Here is a 27,858-nt window from a genome sequence, read left to right as displayed (position 1 = left end):
TAGCTGCCTTCCTTTCACGAACCCCGTCTGGTCCTCCCCATCACCTTCGGGACCCCCCCCCCCCCCAGCCACCAGTACCTTTGCATCAACATTCAATCGCGATATAGGCCTGTACGATCCTCACTCCGTCGGGTCGTTATCTTTCTATGACAACAAGGAGATTGAGGCCTCTCCCAATGTTTGTGGTAGCACCCCCTTCCTTATCGCCTCCTCAAACATTCTCACCATCAGCGGCACCAATTTGTCAGTACATTTCTTGTATTACTCCACTGGGAACCCACCTAGCCCTGCCACTTTCCCCGATTGCATCCCAATTGTCTCTTTTACTTCCTGTTCCCCTACCGACCTCTCCAGTGTGGCCCTATCTTCCTCCTCCAGCCTTGGGTACTTAAAACCATCCAGGAACTCCCGCAGCCTCTGATCCTCCCCCGACGGCTCCGACCTACAAGAACTTTTATAAAACCCCTCAAACACCTTATTCATCTGGTCCGAGGCCACCACAAATTTTCCCCTCCTGTCCCGCACCTGGACAATTTCCCTCCCTGCCGCCTACCTCCAGGTTGGCGCACTGCCTTGTCCCCCATACTCAAATCGCTCCCCTAGCCTGCCTCAGTTTTCGCACTGCCTTCCCTGTGAACAACCGATCAAAGCTAGCCTGAAGTTCCCTCTTTCGGTCCAAAATGCCTGGATTTGCATTCCCGCGTACCTCCTGTCCACCTCCAACATCTCATCTATCAGCCTTTGACACTCTTCCCTTTCCTTTTTATCCACCTTGACCTTAAACAATATCACCTCCTTCCCTCACTAGCCCTTCAGGGCCTCCCTAATACTTCTGCAACACTTCCCCATTACACTTAAAGCCACCCTCCCAATAGTTATGGGCCAGGGTTTAGAGAACCCCAAAGTGTATCACTGAGTTCACCTGACCCACAACTTTTACTAGATTGTGGTATGGGGAGTGTAGCCATGTAAAATGGCTGCGTTCCGATTAATCTGGCCAAAACCCAGTTTAAAACGGCTAACCCGAAAGACTGCTGGGAAAAGCAGCCAAGAAGACACAAGCAGGCAGCTGCAGACAGTTTTGCATATTCGGCTCTGGGAAGGTAGCCCAGATCGATACACAGGGCTATCAACAGCCCATCAACCCAGGTATTCGCAGTTGCATTCAGGACTGTTTGCAGCCAATCTATTCAGACATCCACAGTTAAATCGGCTATCCCCGGGAACAATTGCAACATATTAGCAATTGAATACCGGGCCAGACCTGTCGGCGCCTGCAGTGGCCGAAACAAAGACAGGTGAGCGACCACCCCCCGATCGAGGAATCGCCTCACCATTGGACACATCGACCCCAGAGATTGGGGACAGATCCAATCACTTGGGACTCAGGGTCAAGGGCCGTCCCGGGAGGCGGGAAGCCCCTGCGCCCTATAAAAGTGAGGGTCCAAGTTCAGATCTCTCTCTCTCTCTCTCATCTTCGCCTGCTCGAGACCTTCGCAAGACCAGCCACCGTGTATTGTAAGTTTGAATCCAACGATCGCTATCCGGTACCTAGCCACCGACCTGTAGCAGCCTTTTGAATCCCGCGGGCCAGATTTGATTGGACAAGCCATTCGTTTCCCTGACCTGGTGGACTCTTCCTAAGTTAAGTATTGGCCAGTAATGATAGGTTTGTTATATAGAAAGTAGTATTAGGGTATTAATATTGCTTGTTGTATATAATAAATGACCGTTGTTTTAATCCTTACTAAGCGGTGTGCTGTGTTATTAATCATAACCTGAACTTGAACCACGTGGCGGTATCATAAAGATACCTGGCGACTCATGAGCAAAGGTGACCGAAACAGAGCAAATAGACTAAAGCTAGAAAGAGCAACAGGAGCACACGGCCCACTCTACAGGTGTGGTGCAGCAGAAATGGAAAAGTATTTTTTAAGCAAAACAATGTTTATTCTATGAACTCAAGTTAACCTTTTTAAAACATACAGTAAACATCTTAGAAACCATTAATTAAATACACCCCCCAAAGACTACAACACCAAGTAAACCTTTAAGCTTTCCTTTTTGACATCCATACGACTTAAAAACAAAACCTTTATCAGAAGCACATCAGGTTAAAGTCACAACTGAAAACATTTATAATTCTGAATTCACCAAGTGATCAAGAGATAGTCTTTTCATGGCAGACAGTTCAACAATACACCTGCTCTGCCTGGCTTCAGCTCCAACACTGATACTAAACTAAAACACACCCTGCAGCAAACAGCCTAAAACGAAAGTAAAAAGCCGGCAAGACAGCCCAGTTCCAGCCACACTCTGACATCACTGATAAACACCCATTTCTTAAAGGTACCTTTCTTAAATACTCATTTCTTTAAGGTACACTCACATGACACCTCCTCCCAAGAAAAAAAAATAAACTATCAACTTCAAGGTGGTTTCATTTTTCACCTTTTCACTATCCTTTGATAAATGCACACAGTAAATATACTTATTTGTTTAAAAAAAAACACACGCAAACAGGTACAAAAATATAGTCAATTTTTGTTCTTCTTCCTCCAACTGAAATCCTTCCTGATTGACAGTCTCTTTGAACAAGAAGGTCTCTGCATGATCCGTCTATTTCTCTACGCCTCGGCATTTCTCTTTAAAGTCAGATACTTTAGTTCAATCTGATCGCAGAGTCCCTTGTAATTCTCCATCACAGGAGCATTGGTGATCACAGCTTTCAGGCTGTCAAATGCCTGTTGAAAGTCCGCTGTCCACTGAAATTTTGGATGTTTCTTCAGCAAGTCCATCAGTGGAGCAATCACGCTACAAAACCTTTGCACATATGTTCGATCAAATCTACTCATGCCAAGAAATTGCATTATTTCCCTTTGTCTTGAGGGTATCGGAAAAAACTCGAGGAAAGTGAATTGGGCATTTCCAAATTCACTTATCACCAAACCCACCTCCTGAAGTCGATCGAAAACCTCCAACAGATGTGTCATATGTTCTGTCCATGTCTGGCTGAAAATTACCAGATCGTCGAAGTATACTACACAATTGGGTAATCCTGAAACAACTGTGTTAGTTAACAGTTGAAATGTGGCTGGGGCTTTTTTCATGCCAAATGGCATAACATTGATTTGGTAAATACCATCTGGAGTCACAAAAGCTGAAATCTCCTTCGCCCTTTCGGATAAAGGTACCTGCCAGTAACCTTTAAGTAAATCCAGTTTGGAAATAAAAGTCCCACTTTCTCAATGCAATCCTCCAAACATGGGATAGGATACAAGTCCGTTCTTGTAACTGCATTAACCTTTCTATAGACCACACACAACCGTTGGGTTCCATCTGGTTTAGGCACCATCACTATGGGTGAGCTCCATTGGCTGCAACCCACTTCAATTATGCCATTTCTATGCATACTATCAACTTCTTTGTTAACCTGTGCCAATTTTAAAGTGTTAAGTCTGTATGGATGTTGTTTCATTGGAACAGCATTTCCCACATCTACATCATGTATAGCCATTTTAATACCTCCCAATTTATCTCCACAAAATTGCCCATGTGATATCAATAACTCTTTCAGGTTAGTCCGTTTTTCCTCTGGAAGGTAACTCAACAATTTATCCCAATTTTTAAGAACATCCTCGTTTTCCAATTTAATTTGAGGTATGTCAAATTCACAGTCATCTGGATTTGGTTCGTCACTTTGAGTTAGAATCATTAAAACCTCCTTCGTTTGCTATCCTTCTCTTTCAAAGTACCTTTTAAGCATATTCACATGACACACGCGGTGAGTTTTCCTTCTATCTGGTGTTTTTACCACATAATTCACCTCACTTAATTTCCTTTCAATCTGATAAGGTCCACAAAACCTAGCTTTTAAAGGTTCACCTACAACTGGTAACAACATTAAAACTTTATCTCCACTGGCAAAACCGTGAACTTTGGATTTCTTGTCCGCTACCCGTTTCATCACATCTTGTGCAACTTTTAAATGTTGTCTAGTCAATTCACCTGCTCTATTTAATCGTTCCCTAAAATTTGACACGTAATCCAATAATGTAATTTCCGATTTCTCACTCACCAATCTTTCCTTAATCAATTTAAGTGGTCCTCTTACCTCATGACCAAAGATTAGTTCAAAAGGACTGAATTTGGTTGACTCATTAGGTGCATCCCTAATTACAAACAGTACGAATGGAATTCCTTTATCCCAATCCTCTGGATAATCTTGACAATAAGCACTCAACATTGTCTTTAATGTCTGACGCCACCTTTCTAACGCTCCCTGCGATTCTGGATGGTATGCAGTTGATTTAAATTGTTTTATTCCTAAGCTCTCCATAACTTCTTTGAATAACCTTGGGGTAAAATTTGATCCTTGATCCGATTGTATTTCTGTGGGTAGTCCATATCTAGTAAAGAATTTAAGTAACTCCTCCGCAATATTTTTAAGCTGTAATATTACGTACTGGAATGGCCTCTGGAAACCGGGTAGACACATCCATTATTGTCAAAACATATTGATTCCCACTTTTCGTTTTAGGAAGCGGTCCTACGCAATCAATTAGGCCCCTTGTAAAAGGTTCATCAAATGCTGTAATGGGTATTAAGGGCACTGGTTTTATCACTGCTTGAGGTATCCCTGTCACTTGACATGTGTGACATGATTGACAAAATTTAACTACATCTTTATGTAGTCCAGGCCAATAAAAATGTTTTTGTATTGTAGTGTGAGTTTTTCTTATTCCCAAATGACCTCCCACAGGTACCTCATGTGCAACTCGCAACACCTCCCTTCTATACTTACCGACAATACTACTTGATGAACTTCTGCCCATTTTTCATCCGCCTGTGTATGTAAAGGTCTCCATTTTCTCATCAAAACATCACTTTTACGGTATTAACACTCTGGTACACACTCAGATTCCTCTTCCATGTATGCTTTCTGATACATCCATTTTATTTCTACATCTTTCTGTTGTAACTCCGCCAATTTTTATGAACTAAAAATATCCGCCTCATCCGCCACCTGTTCTTGTTCTTTTTCAACCATCGGATCAAAAATAATTTCTTATCATTTCACTTCAACTTCACTTTCACTCTTTGATGTATCCTCGCCTTAACCTGTGACTTTGCGACCTTGTTACTACACAATCCGGAAAAATCCCAGGATATTCGTCCTTCAACACTTCAGTTGTCTGATTTTCCACTAGCTTATCAACCACAGTAGGCATCACTCCCACCTGCGATCCAGCTATATCATTACCCAAGATAAACTGTATTCCTGGACAAGATCGTTTCTCTATTACTCCTACTACCACTTCACCACTCTTCACTGGACTTTCCAACCTTACCTTATATAATTTGACACTACTCCTCTCATCCTGAATTCCATATATTACCACCTTTTCTAGCAATATTCTTCCCAAACGACATAACTCCTCATCTCTTACCATTAAAGATTGACTAGCTCCCGTATCTCTTAAAATTGTGACTTCTTTACCTGCTCCGCCTGATACACACGAGTAAACTTTACCAACACAAGTAATTTTTTTAAAGAGATCTGGCACCTTCTTATCAATCACCTCTTGATCAGGCTGTACAATCTTTTGCACCTCCTTTGCTTCACTTGGGCTTTCCTTTACCACTTTTAACAAACCCCACTGTCTTATCTTGTTTTACCATATCAGCCTTCCCAGTGCTTTTCTTCCACCACCAACTCTGTGGCTTTACATGGCCTAGTTTATTACAGTGAAAACATTTGAAATTTGTCATTTCTTTTCCACCCTCCTGGATTTCTTTTTTAATCTGAGGTACACTCTCCTTATTATCTCCCATCAGATCACCTTTACTACTGGAGTCTTTCTCATGTCCCCAATTTCTCTCCCTGACAGGTTGAAACTGATGTCGGAAACCAAGCTTTGATTTATGAACTAATTCATAATCATCTGCCATTTCTGCTGCTAATCTTGCAGTTTTCACCCTCTGCTCTTCCATATGAGCTCTCACTACATCAGAAATTTAATTTTTAAACTCCTCCAAAAGTATAATTTCTCTGAGAGCTTCACAGGTTTGGTCTACTTTCAAAGCCCTTATTCACTTATCAAAATTACTTTGGTTTGTTTGAGCCTTTCAAATTCCATGTATGTTTGACCAAATTCTTTCCTTAAATTTCTAAACCTTTGTCTGTAGGCTTCAGACACTAGTTCATATGCACCCAAGATGGATTTTTTCACCTCCTCATACCTCCCAGATACCTCCTCTGGTAGTGATGCAAACACTTCACTAGCTCTACCTACCAGCTTTGTTTGAATCAGTAATACCCACATGTCCTGTGGCCATTTAAGTTGTTTAGCTACCTTCTCAAATGGAATGAAAAAGGCTTCTACCTCCTTCTCATCAAATCTTCGCAATGCTTGGACATAGTTAAATAGATCCCCACCAAGCCTTTGACTATGACGCTCTTTCTCACTATCCTCCAACTGTACGTTTCCCTTTATGTCTGCCAATTTTAACTGACTGTTATGTTTCATAGCCATTTTCTGAAGTTCAAACTCTCTCTCTCTTGTTCCCTTTCCTCTCCATCTCTTTCCTTTTGTTCTGCTTGGGCTATTCTTTCTTTTGTTTCTTTCTTGTCTCTCCTTTTCTTTTTCCCCAATCTGGATCTCATCTCCCTTTGTCTTTCTCTCATTGCATATTCAAGCTGCTTTAATTTTTTTTCATGTTCAAGTTGCTTAATCTGCAACTGGACCTTTGCCATTTCTAATGAGTCAGACTGTATCTCAGGCAACATTAAATGCTTAGCCACCGCCATAATTACCTCATCTTTTCGCATTTTGTCAGGTAATGTTAACTGCAATGTTTTTGCCAAATCTAACGGTCTGCTTTTAGTCTCTGTCCGTAAGGTACTGCGTGTGACCGTCTCCACCCCAAAAAACTTCAGAGCCTGTGAAAGAGCCGTTGTCCACAACACACTCCCCACTACCTGAAAAGCGCCCACAATATGCTCACCCCTCACTGTCTTTAAGTTCACAAAGCCAATCCAATAGATAACCCCAATTTGTTATGGGCCAGGGTTTAGAGAACCCCAAAGTGTATCATGGAGTTCACCTGACCCACAACTTTTACTAGATTGTGGTATGGGGAGCACACGGCCCACTTTACGGGAGTGGTACAGTAGAAATGGAAAAGTATTTTTTAAAGCAAAACAATGTTTATTCTATGAACTCAAGTTAACCTTTTTAAAACATACAGTGAACATCTTAGCAACCATTAATTCAAATACAACCCTCAAAGACTACAACACCAAGTAAACCTTTAAGCTTTCCTTTTTAACATCCATACGACTTAAAAACAAAACCTTTATCAGAAGCACATCAGGTTAAAGTTTCTACTGAAAACATTTATAATTCTGAATTCACCAAATGATCAAGAAGAGATAGTCTTTTCATGGCAGAGAGTTCAACAGTACACCTGCTCGGTCTGGCTTCAGCTCCAACACTGAAATCAAAACTAAAACACACCCTGCAGCAAACAGCCTAAAACGAAAGTAAAAAGCTGACAGGCAGCCCAGCTCCACCCACACTCTGACATCACTGACAAACACCTATTTCTTAAAAGGTACCTTTCTTAAACACCCATTTCTTAAAGGTACTCTCACATGACACAATCTTCTCTCAAAAACTTTGGTGTCCCCCCCGGGCTGGCCGAGCGAGCGCGGCTGTGACCTGTCCAACCTTGGCTCTTGCACCAAATTCCAATCCCCTCCCACTATTAGCTTGTGCGAATCCAAATCCGGATCTCTTCACTGCACCCCCCCCCCCCAACCCCCCTCTCCCCACTTTTCACACCTCCGACGCCCATCGAAACCTGTTTGACCAGGCTCCAATGGCCGCAGCCCTCTTCCTTCCCCCCCCCCCCCCCCAACCACACTCCATTCACTAGCCAGCTTGAGCTTGCTAGTGTGGAGACCCCTGCCCATGCTCCACCAATCCCCTCCTCCCACCCGGTCCCAGGGAAATAAAGATATCCCCTTCAAACAAACAAACGCAGTGCAAACACACAAACCCCAGAAAACTGTCATTACAAAACATCCTGACTCCTACCTTATCCAACTTCACTCCATTGAACACATATAACATGAAATTAAAAATAGAACCATATACAATCTTCCAACCCCCCTACCCCCTCGGCCCAAGGCCAATCCATTTCTCACTTCTGCCCCAGTCCTTCTGCCTTTACAAATGCCTCTGCCGCTTCTATCATCTTAAAAGAAAAGTCTTTAGAATTGTAGGTCACCCTCAAATTAGCTGGGTACACTACGCCAAACCGCACACCGCTGTAATACAGTGTCGTCTTCATTCAGCCGAAGGCCACCCGCCTCCTTGCCAACTCCACGGTTAAGTCCTGGTAAATAGGTATACCAGCTCCAGCCCACCGCACCTCCTGCTTCTGCTATGCCCAACTCAGGACCTTCTCCTTTACGTGGTACGTGTGAAAACAAATAATAATCGCTCTTGGCGACCGATGAGCCCGATCCAGTTCATACCGGGAGGGATGTCCCCCTACCTCAACTGCTCCACCAACATCTTGGCAAAGTAATCAGTCGGTCTCGGGCCCTCCACCACTTCAGGCAGGCCCACGATCCTCAGATTCTGCCACCTACATCTGTTTTCCAGGTTCTTCACCTTGGCTCGCAGACCATTGTTGGCCTCGACCACCCTCTGCAGCTCCTCACCCATCGAGGTGAGCTGCTCGCTGTGTGGCGACAAGACCTCCTCCACCCCCTTCTGTTTCTTACCCTCAGCTGATGTCTTCAACACCGCTGCCTCCACCGAGGCAATCGCCTCCTCCACCAGCACCTTCAATGCCACCATCATCTCCTTCCTCATCACCTCCATGTGCTTTGAAAACTGTTCCTCAAATTCCAAAGCCATCACCTCGGACATCTTTTTGGCCGTGAGCAGTGTGGCCCCACCCAGCGGCCCAGCCTCCGCCATCTTTCCAGTTGCCAAGCTGACCCGTTCGCCGCGAATCTTTCACTCGCCCCCTTCTTCACGGCGGCTTCCTATTGTTTTGGAACATCCCCCTCCTTCCTTATGTCTTCCTGCACTTATCTGTTGAAAAATTGCCCCAGCACCAGACATTAAAATTCTAGAAAATCAAGCCTTGAGCAGGAGCCAGCCAATGTGCGACTTCCTCCTACATGCTGCCACCGGAAGTCCCAAGAGTCTGGAAAGTTAATACTTTGGATGCAATTCCTTGTCAGAAGATTAATATTTTAAAAACTTTCAGTTGCACATTTCTAGTATTTTGACTGTCTCTGCAATTAATAAACTTATATCCAAGATTCAGAATTGGCATCAGTAATAATATTCTCCCCCATTCTGCTTAATATATACTCAAATTTTTAAGATGACATTAGCAAGCAAATGAAAAAAAGTATATCCCAAGTCATCCATTAAATTTCATGCTGGACCATTACTAATGCAAGCTTGAGATAAGGAATGGGCGAGTGCACTCTTACAAGATTTCATCACTGCTGCTTAAACGTAATTCCTCTCCACTTTTTGCTCCAGTGATTTTCCTTAGCGGACTTTCCTTGAGCTTATTTTTACAAATACAACATGCCATTGAAGCATGTTTGCAACACTCAACTGCACCAGAGAATGTTGATTTAAGCTCCATTCCAGAGATTTGAGCACAAAAGCTTAGAGCTACATAGTAATAGTAAGGAAAGCTGCATTGTCAGAAGTTATGATTTTGAGATGAGACATTAAACTGCCAAGACAAAAACAAACTCTCTCTCCTACCTCACAGCTGAATTCCATCTCTGCATCCATGGTGATAACCTTAACTTTGAAGGTTTTAGGTTGTTTCTTCTTTAAGCCCATTATCGACATTTTGCTTCCAGATGCCTTAACAGTCTCCTATGATTAAACCTGACAATTAAAAGCACAATATTAATGCCATAATCATAGCACATATATGAACACATATTAAAAATGCAAAGCTAATAAAGGCTCGATGCCCTGGCTTTCGCCCGGGAGTGCTGATGGGGGGGTGGAGGTCAGCTTCTCCACCCTGTGGCTCAGTGGGGCTGGGAGATCTGATAGAGAAAGTCAAGTACACCTAAGGGGAGCAATTGAGGGATTTTACCAAAGCTGGCAGCTGTTTATTTTGTATTTCAAAGAGCTGGTCACCGTGAGTTGTTAAAGGGGGGGTTGGGTGTTGGGTGTTTTTGGAGGGGTGGGGCCAAGGTTTGGGGGGTGGCTATTCTGATATGGTTGTGTTGTTTTGTCTTTGTATTATGTATAAAATGAAAATAGTTGAATAAAAATATTTTATAAAAAGCTAATAAAGGCAATTTATACAGTAAAATCCACCAGCTTTTCTGACAAGATGATCCACCTCCCTAATGAATGTTTTTAGGGCAGCACGGCGGCGCAGTGGGTTAGCCCTGCAGCCTCACAGCGCGAGGTCCCAGGTTCGATCCCGGCTCTGGGTCACTGTCTGTGTGGAGTTTGCACATTCTCCCAGTGTTTGCGTGGGTTTCGCCCCCACAACCCAAAGATGTGCAGGGTAGGTGGATTGGCCACGCTAAATTGCCCCTTAATTGGAAAAAATGAATTGGGTACTCTAAATTTTTTTTAAAATGAATGTTTTTATATAGTGGCCTCCCTCCACACATCTTTTGCTAATATTGCTCTGTGCTAACCCCCAGGAGGTATGTGAGTGTCCACGTCAATTTCAACTCTACTGTCTGTCATTTACTTCTACACAGTGGCTCGGCCACAAATCTTGCAGGGTCAAAGATCTCTGCTACTGGGAAATCTGTATCTGTCGAATTTCCAATCTATAGTGCATGCTCTCTTCTCATTGAGAAATGCCCAATTTATCAAGAGCTTAGGCACAGGTTGAGCCTCATTTCAAGGAAGCCCATTCTGTACAATCCCAAATATCTCAGGGTACTGTTACAAATGACTCCAATTTTCGACTAGAAAAGGGTTATGCTTATGGTGTTGTTCTTTACAAATCTCAGAATCGTTACAACACAGAAGGAAACCATCTGAATTATTTTGTCTATCCTCCCTTCTACCCGCAATCCTGCACATTCTCTCTTTTCAAATAAGTCTAATGTTCAGATGGTTTCCTTCTTGAATCCCTCAACTGAACCTATCTCCACCACTCCCAGGTAGTGCATTCCAGACCCTAACCACTCACTACGTGAAAAAGCTTTCCCTCGCATTACTAGTGCTTCTTCTACTAATTATTTTAAGTCTGTGCCCTCTCGTTTTCGATCTGTTCATGATTGGGAAGTGTCTCCCTTTCTACTCTGTCCAGACCCCTCATGATTTGGAATGCCTCTATCAACTCAAAGGGGACTAAGACTGAATCATGAAGGACTTCTGATCACACAAAGAGTAGCCCTGTAACATTGGGGTAATGACTTTGATTGACAACTATTTATGAATTATTTGAATAAAGGGGCAGGGACCTTGATCAGATGGAAACCTGCTGTAACTGACAGCTTTGACTGGCAGGGGCTTCATCCTGAGATAAAGAGAAATGCATGGAGCGCACAGGCAGATGACATATTTGCAACAAATGTTGAATGATATTTAAATTTCCATGGCAGTCTGATAACGATTAGATTAGTCTGAGAGTCACAGTAAAAATATGGTTCCCATGAAAACTAGAGAGAGTCATTTTTTAAATTTATAAAGATCAATCATTGTAGGGAAATACATCGTACTGTGAAAACCATATATGTGTTCATTTAGCCATCTCAAAAATAAAATTATTTGTTGCCAGACTCAGTGGCGTGCTGTTCCAATTTACTGTGAACAAAGAGAATTCACATGGTACATTCCAGGAATCAGTGATGGAGTCAGTGTTTTTATTACAATTCTTAGATCAAGGCATAATCTAATCAGGTAGGGAAGAGAAAAGGGTGCACTTCAGACCATTTAGGATGTGAGCCACAGGAGTGACTGGTGGCACAAATCCAAGAAAGAATCCAAGACGAAAATCAAAAAACTATGAATGGAAAACCCAAATATGGAGCTCAATAACTTAAAAGCTTTTCTGATGTCTGCTCATATTGTCTCTTGCAGCATGGCTGAAACTCAAAAATGTTTCAACTTATAACAACCTACATTTATCTTGCGCCTTTAACCTGGTAAAACTTTGCAAGTGGCTTCACTATGAACAATATTGTTACAGATCTCAGAATGACGTTCACCTCACAGTAGTGCCGTATTTGGAAACGGAATGGGCGACCTATTGCTTTTGGGATCTGAAGAAGAATGTGAGAAATAAGGTTCAAGAGCACAGGATGGCAAATAACAAAAAGGACCAGATAATGTGGGCAACCTTATGACGATCATAATAGCTCAGGATGAAGCTGAAGACTCAACATTTCCAACTAATGCAGAGCTGCACTAAAAATGAAAATGCATGAAACACTCTACAGAGCTGCAATCAATAAAAGCAACAGAATGTTGAACAGTATAGGAAAAACAAAAAACACATGTCTGTGCAAGGCATCAAACTATGTAGTGCTATGGTCAGACAGCATCTTATACATCGTACCCACCCTAGAAAGACACTCAAATGCCAGAATCATTAAAGAATAGAATAGTATACATGGCCTCTCATGTCAAAAGTCTGAAAAATGAGTTACTGACTGATGAAGCTTCTGTTTTTCAGCCTGAAAGATGCTGAGAATTGATCTTACAGTGGTACACACGATGGTTAATGGAACAGAAAAGGTAAATCACGAATATGACTTAAATTGGACCAGGGAACACATGTTAAATGAGGAGACACAAGCTTGAAGTAGTAAAAAGTAAATTTAGGGATGTCATCAAAACTTCACACACAGATTCATCAACACCAGGAGTGGACTGACAGATAGAGTAACAGTGGTAAAGATCCTGCAATCAAGGAATAAAGAACTAGGTGCTGCAAAAGGGGGATAGATTTTAGGGACGATCAGAATGGATAAATTAACAATTTGTAATCACACGTTTAACATAGCAAAAGATACCAAGGCACTTCACAGGAGCGCAATAAGCAAAATATGACACCGAGCCAAATGAGGCACTATTGGTGCAGATCATTAAATACTTCATGTGGAGTTTGCACATTCTCCCAGCGTCTGCAGGGATCTCACCCCCACAACCCAAAGAGGTGCAGCAGGTCGATTGGTCATGCTAAATTGCCTCTTAATTGAAAAAAAAATTTGGGTACTTTAAATTTATTTTTAAAAATAAGCTCAGTAGAAGATTTTCAGGAGCATCTTCAGGAGAAAAGAGATAGAGGGGTGAAGGAGCTTAAGGTTTTGGCAGCTGAAGGTACAACCACTGAGATTACTCAAGAGGTCAGACTAGCATACATATCTGAGCAGTGCGGGTTGGAGGAGATCCTCGAGATAGGTAGGGGGTGAAGCCATGGGGGAGTGAAATTGAAAACAAAGATGCAAATTTTAAAATTGAGGCATTATGCCAATGTAGGTCATCCAGCAAGCACCCAATGGATGAACAGGTCTTGGTGCAAGTAAGGAGACTGCTGGGGCAGCAAAGTTTTGGATTATATGGAGAAGTGTATTAGACTACTCAATTTGAGAGGCAATTGAGGCAGGAGCAAAGTTATTAAGGTGAAAATATGCAGCCTTGTTGATGTCACAGAAATGTAATAATCAGAGGTTCATCTCGGGTCTCACCAAGGTTGCGGTGTCTGGCTCAGCCTCCGAGGCAGGTTCCCCAGGAGCCTCCCCCTTGATGCCTATACGGTTCTGTAGCAGTAGTGAGGTGTTATGATACTTTATTTATTCTGAAGCTCAGTAGCAAATTAGTTATCAGGCTCTGTTATGATACTTTATTTAAAAGACTTGGGGGTTTTGTTTTCTGTAACTCAGTGGAAAATTAGTCACCAGATTCTCAATTGTGTGCTGCAGTGTGTGTGTTTGCTCTTTGTTGTCTTTGAACTGACATGAGAATAAAATGGAAGAAAAGAAATAAGTGGACTTAGGGGGAGACTTAAGTTGCTCTGCTCAGTAAATCATAATCAATCAGAAACCATAATGAAGTTCAAAGATGGAACAAAAAGCAACAAAAGAACCAACAGATGATTTTTCACAATAATTGGTTATCGTGGTTATTATGTGTCTCGGTTGGAGGGAGATGTCCACAAATTTGAAATAATACCGACCTAATAATGAATTTAAAATCCGCAAAAATGATCAAATTCTGGAGGCCTAAACAGTAAAGTTATCCTTTCCTGTCCACTCATTGCTGAAACGGTCGCCGCAGCTTCTAGAATAATCCTGAGCAATGGAAGTTATTTCTTTGAATTTAAGATTAGTGTTCAGTCACTTTATGCCCCCCGATACTCACCCGCACCGAGCGAGCCCCGGCCTGGGGTTATAGCCACTTCCCGTCCCAAGCGGTAGCCTGGCCTCACCAACCTGCGACCTTACAGCGCCACCGAACCGCCCGGAGGTCGGCCAGCCACCGTGACTGAAAACCGCGGCCTGTTCACCGCCACCATCCGACACTCATTATCCGCGCTCGGCTGCCGGCCGAGCCACAGAGCGGTCAGAGCGCACCCTCTCGGTGGGATGTGCAGCCCGCAGGACCAGCAATGAAGCCACCCTCCTATTCCTCCAGAAAGGCAGCTTCCCCTCATTCCCCCAGCAATGCAGCCTCCCCCATTCCCCCAGCAATGCAGCCTCCCCATTCCCCCAGCAATGCAGTACTCTCAGCCCCCATCCCCGCAAACAGTGCATTCCTGTCAGTCCTACTTTCTCCAGCAATGCACCCCCTCATTACTGCAGCAATACAGGTCCTCTCAAGCCCAGTATTGCAGTTCCCTTCACCACTGTGAGAAATGAACATTTTGTGTTGTTTTTACATGTATAAACTCTGGTTCACAATTAAGATGTCAACAATGAAGCATGATGGGAAAATTAACATGTCAAGTTCTGAGTAAGCTAAAGCGAGCAAATTATTATAACGATGTACCAGGATGACCTTCGGGGAAGAACGGGATGTACAATAACAGAACTTGCTAAGCAAGGGGGAGATAGCAGGTGCAAGCAGGGGGCCTCATTCTTATCTTTAACTGCCGGTCCAAGGATGAACCAGGAGCGGATAGAAATCACTATGCAAGGGGGAGACCAAATAAGGGATCACTAATAAGGGAACTACCCTGTCTATAGTATGTGGGATGTGTTTCTCACGGATTGTTTCCCACGGATTGTATTTTCATGGATTGTATATAACAAAGTGATGCTGTGTGAATTCTTTGTGTCTGCTATTGCTTACTGGAGGCACCCGCTCTTGCAAGATCGATTGAAATAAATACTTCTTCAGAATTTGACTAAGTGTAAATTATTAACAGGTGAGCAGTGTTTCTCACACCACCAAACAATACAGCTGTCCTTACCTTCTCTCACATCCTCAGCAACACAGCTCCACTAAACTATTATCTACCCAATGCGGTTATCTTTACCTACCCAGCAACACAGTCATCCTCACATGTACCCAATAGTGATTCCTCTCATTCCCCAGCTGATATGCCATCAATGAACATAGGACGAGTGGTAAACAGAAAGCCTGGCCTCTGATCCCGAACTGGATCAGAGGCGGAGACCAGCCACTTTTATACATGAGACCGAAGAGAGGAGCCACAGGCAGGGCCAGCAGGGACAAGCCCAGGCATGTAACAATACAACAGTACAATACAATACAGTGGTTTACCACACTAGCAAAGCAACTTTTTTCATTCCTCCACTAGCTATGAAACTTGTCTCATCTGCCCAGCAGCATAATTTTTTATAATAATCTTTATTGTCACAAGTAGGCTTACATTAACACTGCAATGAAGTTACTGTGAAAAGCCTCCTCATTCCCAGCAACATTACTCCCCTCATTGCCTCTCCCAGCAGCAAAGCTCCCCTTGCTCCAATACAGTTCCTTTCACTGTCCAGCAATGCAGCTTTTTCTCACCAACCCCCAACCAATGGAGATCCAGCATCCCACTAGGAGCAACACAACTTCCTGCCACCCCAAGTTCTCACACAGTCCTTACCCAACAGTACAGCTGCTGCATTGTCCTATTATATGCAACACCATCCCAACTAAATTGCATTCCAGCGGCCCTCATCCCCAAGACATTACATCTCCAAGACATTACATCTCCATTTATCCTGCTACATATCCTCCTGATAGTCCCACTACAAAGAGCACAACCCACACCATCAACTACACTGCTCCTGTCAGAATCCACTCCCAAATCAAACTGCGGTCAAACAGTTGTCATCCTAAAATTGCAGCTCTTGTAAAAGCCACAAACCCAGCAAGATAGCTACTTACACAGTCTAACAACACAGCTCCCTAAAGTCCATACTCCCAGAAACTCTTCCTGCAGTCCCCAAACTTGCAATGCCTCCATCCCCAACAATGGTGTCTCTACATCGTGCTATTTCAATCATGGTAACTCTTGTTGCTGTATAACTCACCAAGCAATTCGACCATACAAGTCCTCAACACGTAACCCTGATACCATCACTATTGTGTTCAATGCACCGCTCACTTAGTCCTCTTTTAAGAACATAGCTCACATCCCAACATAGCTCCTACACAACCCGATAACGAGAAGAATACAGCTCCCACATGATCAACACCAGCAGCAACACTCAGTATAGCTTTCACGCCTTATCAATGCAACACTTTCACAGGTTCTATGCCCACAAACAGTTGTTCACATAGCCCTACACACCAACTACAATGCTCCCACATAGTCTCCAGCTGCAAATCCAAACCTCAGCACCACTGCTCCTGCCAAGTTCACATCTTCAACACTGGGAACACACAGCCCACAATCCTTGTAAGATAACTCCATGCAGTATCACTTGCAACACAGCTCAGGCAATAGCTACTGAAGTAGCAACACAATATCCACAAAAAATGTGAGTGCTAAATGACCTTGCTGTTTGACTTATGATTTCCTCTGTATAGAATTGTTTTGGAACCTAACACTGTATATTTTTATTAAAATGTATCTAGGTGGCTATTTCTTAATTTTAAACTCGAACTTTTGACTGAACGAAGACCACTAAATGGCTGACCCTCTGTCTGTGAGTTATTGATCGTGACTCCCAGAACAAAAGAAGCCACTTTGCAGTTTCAGAGATGTCACACATTGTTACTTCTGAGGTACAACTAACAGACCACCTGGGAACTGCACAGCCCCACTTCAAAGGGAGCCACACAAAGGTCATTTGTATTTGATGAACCAGGCCTGAGCGCAGCCAGAGTCGACAGAGGCAATGACCTCTCAAACACCAGACCTTCAACAAATAGCACCTCTTTCAATCCATAATTGCTGAGATGTAATCAGCCTGGAACACAACTCAATTTCAAGACACTGAATAAATATAATAAATAAAGAAGTCATACGGATTCAAACACTAACTTAATTTCTCCCTCCACAGGTGCTGCCAGGCCTGCTGAGGTTTTCCAGCATTTTCTGTTTTTATTTCAGATTTACAGCATCCACAGTATTTTGCTTTTATTTTACTGGATAAACATCCTTTGTTGAAGATCTTGTGGAGAGATACAGTCACATGACCCAAGATTCTTGCTTGGTGCACAGATTGATATTGACTTCCTGAGCTACAAGCCAGTCTGCTCTGCTTTAACTTCTGACTAGCAGGCCACATGGATGGAGCTCTGGCCAGGTTGGACACCTGGCCCCATCTATCCTGACTCTTGAAGTTGTATACCATCGCCTACAAAACCTGAAACATCTCTGCATAACCTACTTTCCTCTATTTGTCTTTTTACTGTATGAGTGCGTGGGGCGGGGCGGGGAGGGGTGCAGTAGAGATGGCATTGCGGACCCTCCTGTTCATAGCCTTTGATTGTATGCAATAAGCTAACCTTTTGAGTTCATCCTACTTCGAGTTTGCTGTGAGGCTATTGGTAAGAATTAGATCACGTACAAAATAGCAAGAAGTTGGAAAATATGGGAAATATTAAAAAAGAAAGAAATCAAAACACCGTTCAGTTTACGAATGGGTGATGAGAGGAACAATGAGTGCTGTTTGAATGGACCCATATCCTATTTCTTTTTTTTTGAATTTAGACTACCCAATTCATTTTTTCCAATTAAGGGACAATTTAGCGTGGCCAATTCACCTAGCCTGCACATCTTTGGGTTGTGGGGGTGAAACCCACGCAAACACGGGGAGAATGTGCAAACTCCACACAGAGAGTGACCCAGAGCCGGGATCGAACGTGGGACCTCAGCGCCATGAGGCAACAGGGCTAACCCACTGCACCACCGTGCTGCCCCTCCATATCCTATTTCTAAGAGTGTTAAGAAGAGGCCGCACTGAAGAATGTTGTGATATCAGTGTTACAATGTCATAATCCTCCTTATAAAGAGGTTATCCGTCATGTGATCCCACCCCAGAATATTACCTGGTGCTGATTGTGTGACAATGATGACAGTTGGGAGGATATTTTGTTTCATAATTGGGACATTATGTCATATAATGCACAAGGTTATGAATTTAAGGTAATTAAATCTATCCAATTCTGGTTTTATTAACTGGTATATCCTGGGATTTTTATTGGTTTTTAAGGGATTAAATTCTACAACAGTTAATTTGTCTGTGAACATTTTAAAAGTATCCTTTGTTATTCTTGTAGTCATTAATGAGTAGATTAATTTTTATATGCATTTCTTCACCTTTATATTTAATTTTGACCTCTTACCGTTTTTTAGAAGCATGGCAATCTACACCAGTTTGGAGTCAAGTGCCTGTTTTTTAATGATATTAAGGAAGGGGAATCATGGAGTTTAGCAAGACTGCGGAGAAGTTGCGGGGACAATCACGTCATACTTATACGTCGGTGTGAAATGTGATTCGGATATCTCGTGAGATTTTCTGCTCCCATTACTGATCTTGTCCAACAAAAACGGGAGCGGAAAATCCCCCCCAATAACTTCAGTTTAGTTTAGATACATGCATGGTAATGCGTGTCTACAACGTGAAAGGAAACAAGGTTTAAAGTGAATTAGGCTGTTGCTTAGGAACCAGGGGCCACCCAGGAACAGAAATAACTTTTGAGTTAGTTGTAAGCTGGAGCCAGGAGAAGCTGGACAGGAGAAGGGAGCTGCAGATAGCACACTCTCCAAAAGAATAGAAATTGTGTAAAACTGGTAGCAGGAACAAAATGAATGTCTCTAGAAGAGTTAAATTAAAGGAACAAAGAACAAAAAGTGAACCAAGGTCCTGTTCTGTGAAAGTAAAATAATAAGCAGAGAAAGTGCTCTGAGTTAAAGACAGCTACAAGGACCAGATTTAAAGTCAGCAAGATAAGAAGCTAGACGTCTGAAGTAAAACAAAAATTTGGGGCCACCTTAATATAGCCTGTGAAGTAGTAATATTCTGATGCGTGTCTGGATACCTGAGAAATTGTGTGGAAACTTGAATGCATGTGGCAATCCAAGGCAGAAGAATACTGAAAGGAGGTGGATCTTTGGTGAAGGCATCCGAGAGAAAGCATTGTTTGGGAGAAGTTTTCAAGTGTATTCTTCGAGGGTGGAGTTTGAAAATACTCATGTGGAAGTCAGAATTCCAGTGAGACTAGTTGGCTCACAATGTGACAAGCATCTAGGGTGATTTGATGAGAAATCCACAGAAGTTATGTTGGGTGGCATCTGTCACTTTGTTTCAGAATGTGGTATGTCTGACCACATTTCACCTATTGGTTTACATGGATTGTATTTACCGAAAACGTTACAGCATGAGATATATTTTGTAACTTGTGTTATCCTTACAAATTTGTGTACATCTGTGAAGAGATAGGTAGGGTGAATGGTAGTGGTTTATAGCTTACCATGTTTTGTTTAATAAAGGTTTCGTTCTTTTGTTAAAAGTTAATCTGTTCATCCATGTCTCTAAACAAAAAAAAAATAATGCTCTATCAAGCCAGGGTTCCTCTCTGGCTCCTGACTGTCCTGTAGTTACATCAGCTGGGATCGTAACAGGGATTAAAGGAACACTGGGAGGTTGGGATCTGGCATTTTTGGAGGATGGGATCAAATGTTGCATGAGGAGAGGAAACTCAAAAAATAAGACCCTAATCTACCAGGAAAAATGGACTAAATTTCCGTTTTTGCATTTACAGTAAACTCTTGGCTTTGCGGAAGCCTTCCTGGCTTTGAGTCAGAACGTGTAGGATTCGAAACTCAATCCAGATATTTGGGACATGTGAAAACAGGAGCTCCAGCTTGTGATTGATATCTAGTGGACAATTTGCATCTGTTGAGTGTAACTCCCTCATTAAATGGTGGTAGTCAATATTAATAGCCAATATAAAAATGGTTACGGCCGTAAAAGGTGCATTAACACTTTGCAGCCTAACAGCTTCCGATCTCTTCAACTATTTTTTACTAAGGGAAGAATGTGTAGATACAATCAAAAGACAGTTGGTTACAACTTCCAGTTTTGTTAAGATTAATGGTACTTTTAATTGGCTGCTGGGATATTTTACTCTGTTAAAGATACATAATCAGAGACTGACACAGCCTGGAATAAATCACCTAAAATCTGTGACATGTCCTCCGGTTACTGACTCTTCTAACAGCAGAAACAGTTTCTCTTTATTTCTTCTATCCAAATCACTTTGAACATCTCTATCAAATATTTATTTAACCAAGTCTTCTCTATTGAGAACAAACCCAGCTTCAATCTCTTAACATTACTGACTTTCATCATCCTAGTACCATTTTAATTAATCTCTTATCCTCTCCAAGGTCTTGACTTCCTTTTTAAAGTGTGGCATCAGAATTTAACACAATATTCAAGATGAGGCACTGACCCTCCAAAAGAGCACTCCACTTAGACCCACTCCCCCACCCTATCCCCATAACCTAACCGTGTCATTCTCAGCTGTCCTTTCAATTAGTTTTAAAGCTTCTACAGAACTTTCTTTCCTCATTGGGATCAAGATTCATCTCATTTTTTTTCCACCAACTGATTTCAGCCACCATAAATTATTTTAAAAATACTTTGCAATGCTCATTAACTAACACACATATGGCCTGATTGTTACCTTTCCTTTTCATGTGTATATAAAAATGATCTGAACTATTGAAAATGTAAACCATGGGGCATCCAATTCTTTGCTGGCATTTGCAGGCTTTCCTTTAGTACCCGTAGGTTTTTTGACTGACTTCGTCTATTGTGAAGTCCAAGGGGAAAGAAGTATTTTAAGTCAGTGAAGTTATCTTAAATTGAAAGGCATTGTTATAATGCAACAAGTACAGGAGCCAGTTTGTGCACAATAAATGACCGCAAACAGCAATGGGATAATGACCAGATTTTTTTTGTGATGTTCATTGAGGGATAAATATTGGCTGGACATCATGGATAACTCCTCCGCCCTTCTTCAAAATAGTGCCATGGGGTATTTTACATCCACCCTCTCAAGCAGGTTCCACGGCTTAAAATCTCACAGAAAAGACAACAGTCCCTCGAACCCAGAACCGTCTGACCCAGACCAGAATGCTGCCATCTGACCTCGGGCTGAAACGATCACTCTTGGAGAGAAAAAAATAAAGTCAAACCAGGGGGATTGAATGAGGTGTAATTAAATACAGATCTGCATGTTTGGGAAAGTGGAATCGCAGGGGTCAGAACAGGAAGCCGGCTGCGAGCCCATTACAGCTCTGACAGCCACATTAAAGACGATATCCCGGGGGAAGCAATAGCAGGAAACATACCCGCTCTGTCTCCTGGTGCGCATGCTCGGTACCGGAAGGGAGGACGCCGGCGGATGTGTGTCCGTCGCTTTGAAATTTCCCATCCGGTAGGAGTGGATCTGGACGAGGTGTGTATGTGGGAAGTGAAATGTGGTTATTTTGTGCGATTGGGATGCAATAAGGAAGCTACGTCGAGAGGAGCAAATACATACCTTATCGTCTTGCCTATTTACCCAATTCTGTTGTTAGACTCCCAATTGTCGTATAATCAAACTTTGCCACCAGTTCTTTCATGTTATTCGGATGAAACAATGTAGGTCATGGCTGTCTTCCTTCAAATCTTCCGAATTACTTTGTGGACGGAAATGAGATTATTTTTAGGAAAATTATTGGAAAAAATTCTGAGGGACGGAATTAAGCTATCTCCACTTGAACAGGCAAGGATTAATCAAGGATAGCATAGCTTTGTCAGAGGGAGATCATGTCTCAAAAATTTGAGTGATTTTTTTTCGAGGAGGTGCCTAAGTGTGTAGATGAGGGCAGTGCAGTTGATGTAGTTCTCATAGATTGTAGTAAAGCTTTTGACAAGTTCCCACATGGGAGATTAGTCAAGAAATTAAGAGCCCATTGGATCCAGGTCAGTATGGCAAATTGGATCTGAAATTGGTTTAGTGGCAGGAGACAAAGGGTGATGGTTGTTCTTGTAGCTGTAAGCCTGTGTCCAGTGGTGTACTGCAGGAATTGGTGCTGGGTCCCTTGTTGTTTGTAGTGTATGTTAATGATTTAGATATGAACATTTGGCCTGGGGGCAAGGAGGTATGATCATTAAGTTCTCAGATGACACAAAAACTGGTGGTGTGGTAAATTACGAGGAGGAAAGTCTTAGATTATAGGATGACATAGATGGGTAGATCAGTGGCAAATGGAATTTAACCCTGAAAATTAACCCTGAAAAGTGTAAAATGATATATTGAGAGGACAAACAAGGTAAGGGGATACACAATGAATGGCAGGACGCTAGGAAGGACATCGGACTAGGTTGCGGTGCATGTCCAAAGATCCCTGAAGGCAGCAGGAGAGATACATCAGGTGATTAAGAAGGCATAAGGGATACTTGCCTTTATTAGCCTCGGCATAGAATATAATAGCAGGGAGGTTATGCTGGAGCTGTATAAAATATTGGTTAGGCCATAGCTGGAATACTGTGTGCAGTTCTGTTCGTCTCGCTATAGGACGGATGTGATTGCACTCGAAAGGGTCCAAAGAAGATCCATCAGGTTGTTGCCTGGGCTGGAGCATTTAAGCTATGAGGAGAGGATTGTTAGGCTGAGGTTGTTTCCCTTTGGGAACCTGATTGAGGTGCACAAAGTTATGAGGGACATGGATAGGAACAAACCTTTCCCTGTCGTAGAGGGATCAATAACCAGGTAGCATAGATTTCAGGTCAGGGGCAGGGGATTTGAGGAAATACTTCTTCACCCAGAGGGCGATGGGAACCTGGAACCCGCTGTCTTGAGGTGTTCGAGGCAGGAACCCTCACAACAGTCAAGATACATAAAAATGAGCACTTGAAATGCCATAGCATACAACGCTATGGACCCAAGTACTGTAAAAAGGGATTAGAATAGACATGTGTTTGATGGCCATGCAGATACAATGGGCCAAAGGTCTTTTTTTCTGTGCTGTAAGGCTCTATGACTATGATTGAATGAAGAAGATTGAACCAACATTTCCAATATTGAAAATTATAGGTTTTACTCTAAAGTTAATCATGTAATAATGCATTTTTATAGGGTCTTTCCCAAAATAGCTAATGCAGCAGTTTAGAAGTGTAATACATTGTTGTAATGTAGAGAAACTGACAACCACTTTGCGCAGAGCAAGTTCCCACAAAATGTAGTGAGATATTGGGCTTATGTGTTTGATGAGAATGGATCCAACTTGATTATGTATTCACAGGATGTTTAAAAAATATATATTAACAACTGATTCAAAAAGTAATGAGTTCAAGTCAAATTCCACTCCCGCTGCAGTACTGTCAGAGTGCTGCATGAATGGAAGTGCTCAGATGAAATATTAAATTAATCTCCCTCTGTAGGTGCATGTAAAATATCCAGTGTTACAGGACCTTGTTGATGGAGATGATCATTTTGTAATTGCTGTTTGTGGAACGTGCTGTATGCAAGTTAGCTGTTGTAGTTATCTACAGAACAACAGCGACAACATTTCAAAAATTAGATTTTGCTGTCTGAAATGCTTTGGGGTAACTGAGCATTTGCAATAAAGAAAGACTTGCATTTATATTGCACCTTGCACAATCTCAGATCTTCCCAAAGTGATGTAGTATCAATGAAGTACTTTTGAAGTATGGTCACTGTTCTAATGTAGGAAACATGGCAGCCAATTTGCTCACAGCAAAGTTCCACAAACAGCAATGTGATAATGATCACATAATTGGACAGACAGGTTTGAGCAGTTTGGGGGCCTATTTGTGGGGGGCAGCTTCTCGACTTTAGAGGAATTGGAAGATGAGTATGAACTGCCCAGTGAGAATGGGTTCCGGTACTTACAAGTACGGGATTATGTGAAGAAGCAGGTGCCATCCTTTCCCGACCTGCCGCCCCTAGGACTGCAGGACAAGGTGATGTCGAAAACAGGAGTTGGCGAGGGTAGGGTGTCAGAGATTTAATGGATTGGAAGGAAGCCCAGATAGGAGAAGTTAAATGGAATTGGGGGGAAGAGCTGGGGAGCGAGGTGGAGATTGGGCTGTGGGAGAAGGCTCTGAAGAGAGTGAACGCATCCTCTTTGTGTGCTAGGCTTTATTCAATTCAAAGTGGTTTATAGGGCGCAGGTGACAGTGGCCAGAATGAGCAGGTTCTTTGAGGGGGTGGAGCATAGGTGTGGGCGGTGCGCGGGGACGCCTGCGAACCATGTCCACATTTTTGGAGCTTGTCCGAAGCTGGAGGGATTCTGGCGAGGGTATGCTGACGTTATGTCTGAGGTATTGAAGATGACTGTTGCCCCGAGTCCAGAAGTGGCGATTTTCGGCGTGTAGGATGACCCAGGAGTCCAGGGAGTGAGAGAGGCCAACGTCTTGGCCTTTGTCCCCCTGGTAGCCGGAGACGGAATTTGTTGGAATGGAGGGACTCAGGGTTGCTGAAACTGGGGGTGTGGGTGAGCGACTTCACGGAATTTCTTAAGCTGGAAAAAATCAAGTTCGCCTTGAGAGGGTCTGTGGGAGAAGTTTGCCCGGAGGGGAACGGCAGGGTAGATGAGGTATTGGGTGTTATTTATTGGTTATGAGACTTCCTGTTTGTTCTCTTTTTTGTGGATTTGGGTGCATTTTATGTATATATTTATAAATGCCTTAATAAAAATATATTTTTTAATGGTCACGCAATTGTTGAGGACATAATTGGAGATAACTATCCAGCTCTTTGAAATATTGGCATAGGATTTTTAAGCCCACCCAGAGAGTAGATGGAGCTTCGATTTAAAATTACAATTAAATATATTATGTAAATAAAAGTTGTCTTTGAGCAAATATATTTGAGCTATTTTGTGTGATGTTACAAAATCTCATTCACTTTAATGCAGGCAATTTTGAAACATGTCAGCAAGAACTGCCTCTGTCCATGCCAAGTGGATTATAGGAAAAGTGATTGGGACAAAAATGCAGAAGACTGCGAAAGTCAGAATAACTAGACTTGTCTTGAATCCATATCTGCTAAAGGTAAAATTGATTGCTTTGAGGTGTATGAAGTGTTATGCAGATTAGAGAGACAATTTATTCATTCTGAAACCTTGGGCGGGATTCTCTGTTTTGCCGGCGCCCGGGGGTTTCCCGACGTCGTGGGGCTGCCCCACAATGGGAAACCCCATTGACTGGCCGGCGTAACAGGGAATCCCGCTGGCGGGTCAGGGCAGAAAAGTGGCGTGGTGGGGCAGAGAATCCAGACCCTTGTTTTTTCTTTAAAAACCTGTTGATTCACATTAATGAATTACATTTTATAAACCAGATTGTGGTGTGGTATGGGGATTATTTTTCCCAATTAATTATTTCCAGCACTTATAATTTTTAAAATATCTGAGTATGAAGTGTTATTGGTTTCTATTAGAACTTTAGCTGATTTACTGTTTTCGGTTAAAAGATCGGGAGCTATATTTAATACTCCTGGCCATACTTCCAAGATTTAATGGTTATTAGTTTAATAATTCGAAGACTTGGCACAAAGAAGAAATTCTTCACATCACTAAAATGTTACTTTTCTCTTTGGAACCACTCATTACTTTCCTTGCCCTGAACTCTACAAATAGCTTCATTTATTGTTCATATGAAGCAGAAAACTTGCATTGCACATTCTCAATTAAATTTTATGTATGTGTATTTACAACCAGTGTCTTCATGTGTGTTCATGTAATATGCAGCTTGGTTGATAGCATGTTTCGACTAATGTCCTGAAATGTTATAGAATGAGTTTAACACCCACCGTTTCCTATTTGTTGAGTCTTGGACTATTCATTGCAATATGATAACAGCCAGTATCACTAATTAAGTTAACTTGAATCAGCTCTTGGAATGTCATAAAATTTCAGCTGGTTCACCATAGAACATAGAACATACAGTGCAGAAGGAGGCCATTCGGCCCATCGAGTCTGCACTGACCCACTTAAGTCCCCAGTTCCACCCTGTCCCTGTAACCCAATAACCCCTCCTAACCTTTTTGGTCACTAAGGGCAATTTATCATGGCCAATCCACCTAACCTGCACGTCTTTGGACTGTGGGAGGAAACCGGAGCACCCGGAGGAAACCCACGCACACACTGGGAGAACGTGCAGACTCCGCACAGACAGTGACCCAGCGGGGAATCGAACCTGGGACCCTGGCGCTGTGAAGCCACAGTGCTATTCACTTGTGCTACCGTGTTGCCCACCAATTGCCCTTAAGAAAACAAACCTTACCCAGTCTGATCTATATCTAACTTGCATCACACAACAAAATGGTCAACTCTTAACTCTCTATTGAAGTAGTCTCATGAACCACTCAATTATACTGGGGTAATGAGAATGAGCATTTCATGTCAGCCTTGCCAGTGATGCCCATGTCCAGTGAACAGTTTATTTTTAAAAAAATGTTTCCAGCACCGTAGCCATTAAACACACGTTCCAGCAGATAAATCCACAGTTCTGAACAGCAGGGTTAACTATCTACTCTTCGAACCTCCAACGGCATTCCTGTCTAAAAGTGGAAGGAAATTAATTTTTTTAAATGGTAAATGCACTTTAAATATACTTTTTAAAACAGCACTTTAAAGTGTCCATTCTTCCACAGTTTTACAATAAAAGGAAGACCTATTTTGCTCATGATCCAAAAGAACAGTGCACTGTGGGTGATATCGTACTTCTGAAGGCTTTGTCTGAACGAAGAACCAAGCACGTTAAACATGAACTGGCAGAAATTGTTTTCAAAGTTGGAAATGTAATTGATCCCATCACACAAGAACGCTGTAGTGGAAGCCGAATAATTGAACCTCCTAAAGACTCTCATTCAGATGTGGGATCCCTGAATGGTCATCTGAAGGACTTAGAGATCAATGTTTAGCGTAATACAGAACATAAAAACTCTGCATGTTGAACTATAAATAAATTGTTTGTAAATTTGAATGTATTTAATGAATATTCACGCTGCAGATGTTATTCAGAACCAGACAGTGTCGTTTTTTAAGGGAAATAAATATGTAATTAATGATTCTCTCATTTTTAGCTAATGTTTTTATTTACTTGGGAGAGTTTGGAATTTCTAAAATCTTAGTGCAATAAATCCAATTGATTGTGCTTAATCTTCAGTATAGTTTCACATTTAATCCTCATGATACAAGGTGGCTTTTTAAATAATTTACTAGTGGATTTCCAATGTAATATCTTGATCTGTGTTCGAGCCAGCCAAGAGTGAGACCAGCAGAATTTTTGAGTGAGACACTCGCTCTCTGCAGTGTCTGATATTTGAAACATTACCAGTTCCTGACTTAGTTCTCAACAAGGATGCGTTTTCTAGCAATCCCAACATAGTGCGATGA

The 27,858-nt window shown here is 42.3% G+C and overlaps 2 protein-coding genes across 5 annotated transcripts in view; one reads left to right on the top strand and one right to left on the bottom strand.

Moving 5' to 3' along the window:
- nf2b (NF2, moesin-ezrin-radixin like (MERLIN) tumor suppressor b) overlaps positions 1-21,820 on the bottom strand; it is a 139,789-nt gene extending 117,969 nt beyond the window's left edge. For 2 of the 3 annotated variants that reach the window (XM_072469439.1, XM_072469441.1), the window contains exons 1-2: positions 14,397-14,582; positions 9,810-9,938 (exon numbers count right to left, since the gene is read on the bottom strand). In XM_072469439.1, coding sequence (XP_072325540.1) covers positions 9,810-9,899 — 90 coding nt within the window. In that variant the 5' untranslated portion in view covers positions 9,900-9,938; positions 14,397-14,582. Of the gene's footprint in view, positions 1-9,809; positions 9,939-14,396; positions 14,583-21,801 lie in introns of those variants that run through there. The other variant, XM_072469440.1, reaches the window with a different exon arrangement.
- A 3-nt stretch (positions 21,821-21,823) lies between these two features.
- mrps17 (mitochondrial ribosomal protein S17) lies at positions 21,824-27,621 on the top strand. Of its 2 annotated transcripts, none has more exons than XM_072469442.1 (3): positions 21,824-21,908; positions 25,378-25,513; positions 27,114-27,621. In XM_072469442.1, the coding sequence occupies exons 2-3, from the start codon at positions 25,391-25,393 to the stop codon at positions 27,381-27,383; spliced, it is 393 nt and encodes a 130-aa protein (XP_072325543.1). In that variant the 5' UTR covers positions 21,824-21,908; positions 25,378-25,390; the 3' UTR covers positions 27,384-27,621. The 2 variants fall into 2 exon arrangements, with proteins under 2 accessions (XP_072325543.1, XP_072325544.1); XM_072469443.1 differs by lacking the exon at positions 21,824-21,908 and adding an exon at positions 21,923-22,093.
- The last annotated feature ends 237 nt before the right edge of the window (positions 27,622-27,858 follow it).

The sequence above is a fragment of the Scyliorhinus torazame genome, chromosome 12 (genome assembly GCF_047496885.1).
Source record: "Scyliorhinus torazame isolate Kashiwa2021f chromosome 12, sScyTor2.1, whole genome shotgun sequence".
Classification (NCBI taxonomy): domain Eukaryota; kingdom Metazoa; phylum Chordata; class Chondrichthyes; order Carcharhiniformes; family Scyliorhinidae; genus Scyliorhinus; species Scyliorhinus torazame.
Note: the sequence above shows the minus strand (reverse complement) of the source record. Positions and strands in the feature narration are given on the sequence as shown.

Excerpts from the sequence above, each read along its gene's own strand:
- mrps17 (XM_072469442.1), top strand. The coding sequence starts at position 25,391 with ATGTCAGCAAGAACTGCCTCTGTCCATGCCAAGTGGATTATAGGAAAA. Across the intron at positions 25,514-27,113 it reads TGAATCCATATCTGCTAAAG|TTTTACAATAAAAGGAAGAC; the intron begins GTAAAATTGATT and ends ATTCTTCCACAG.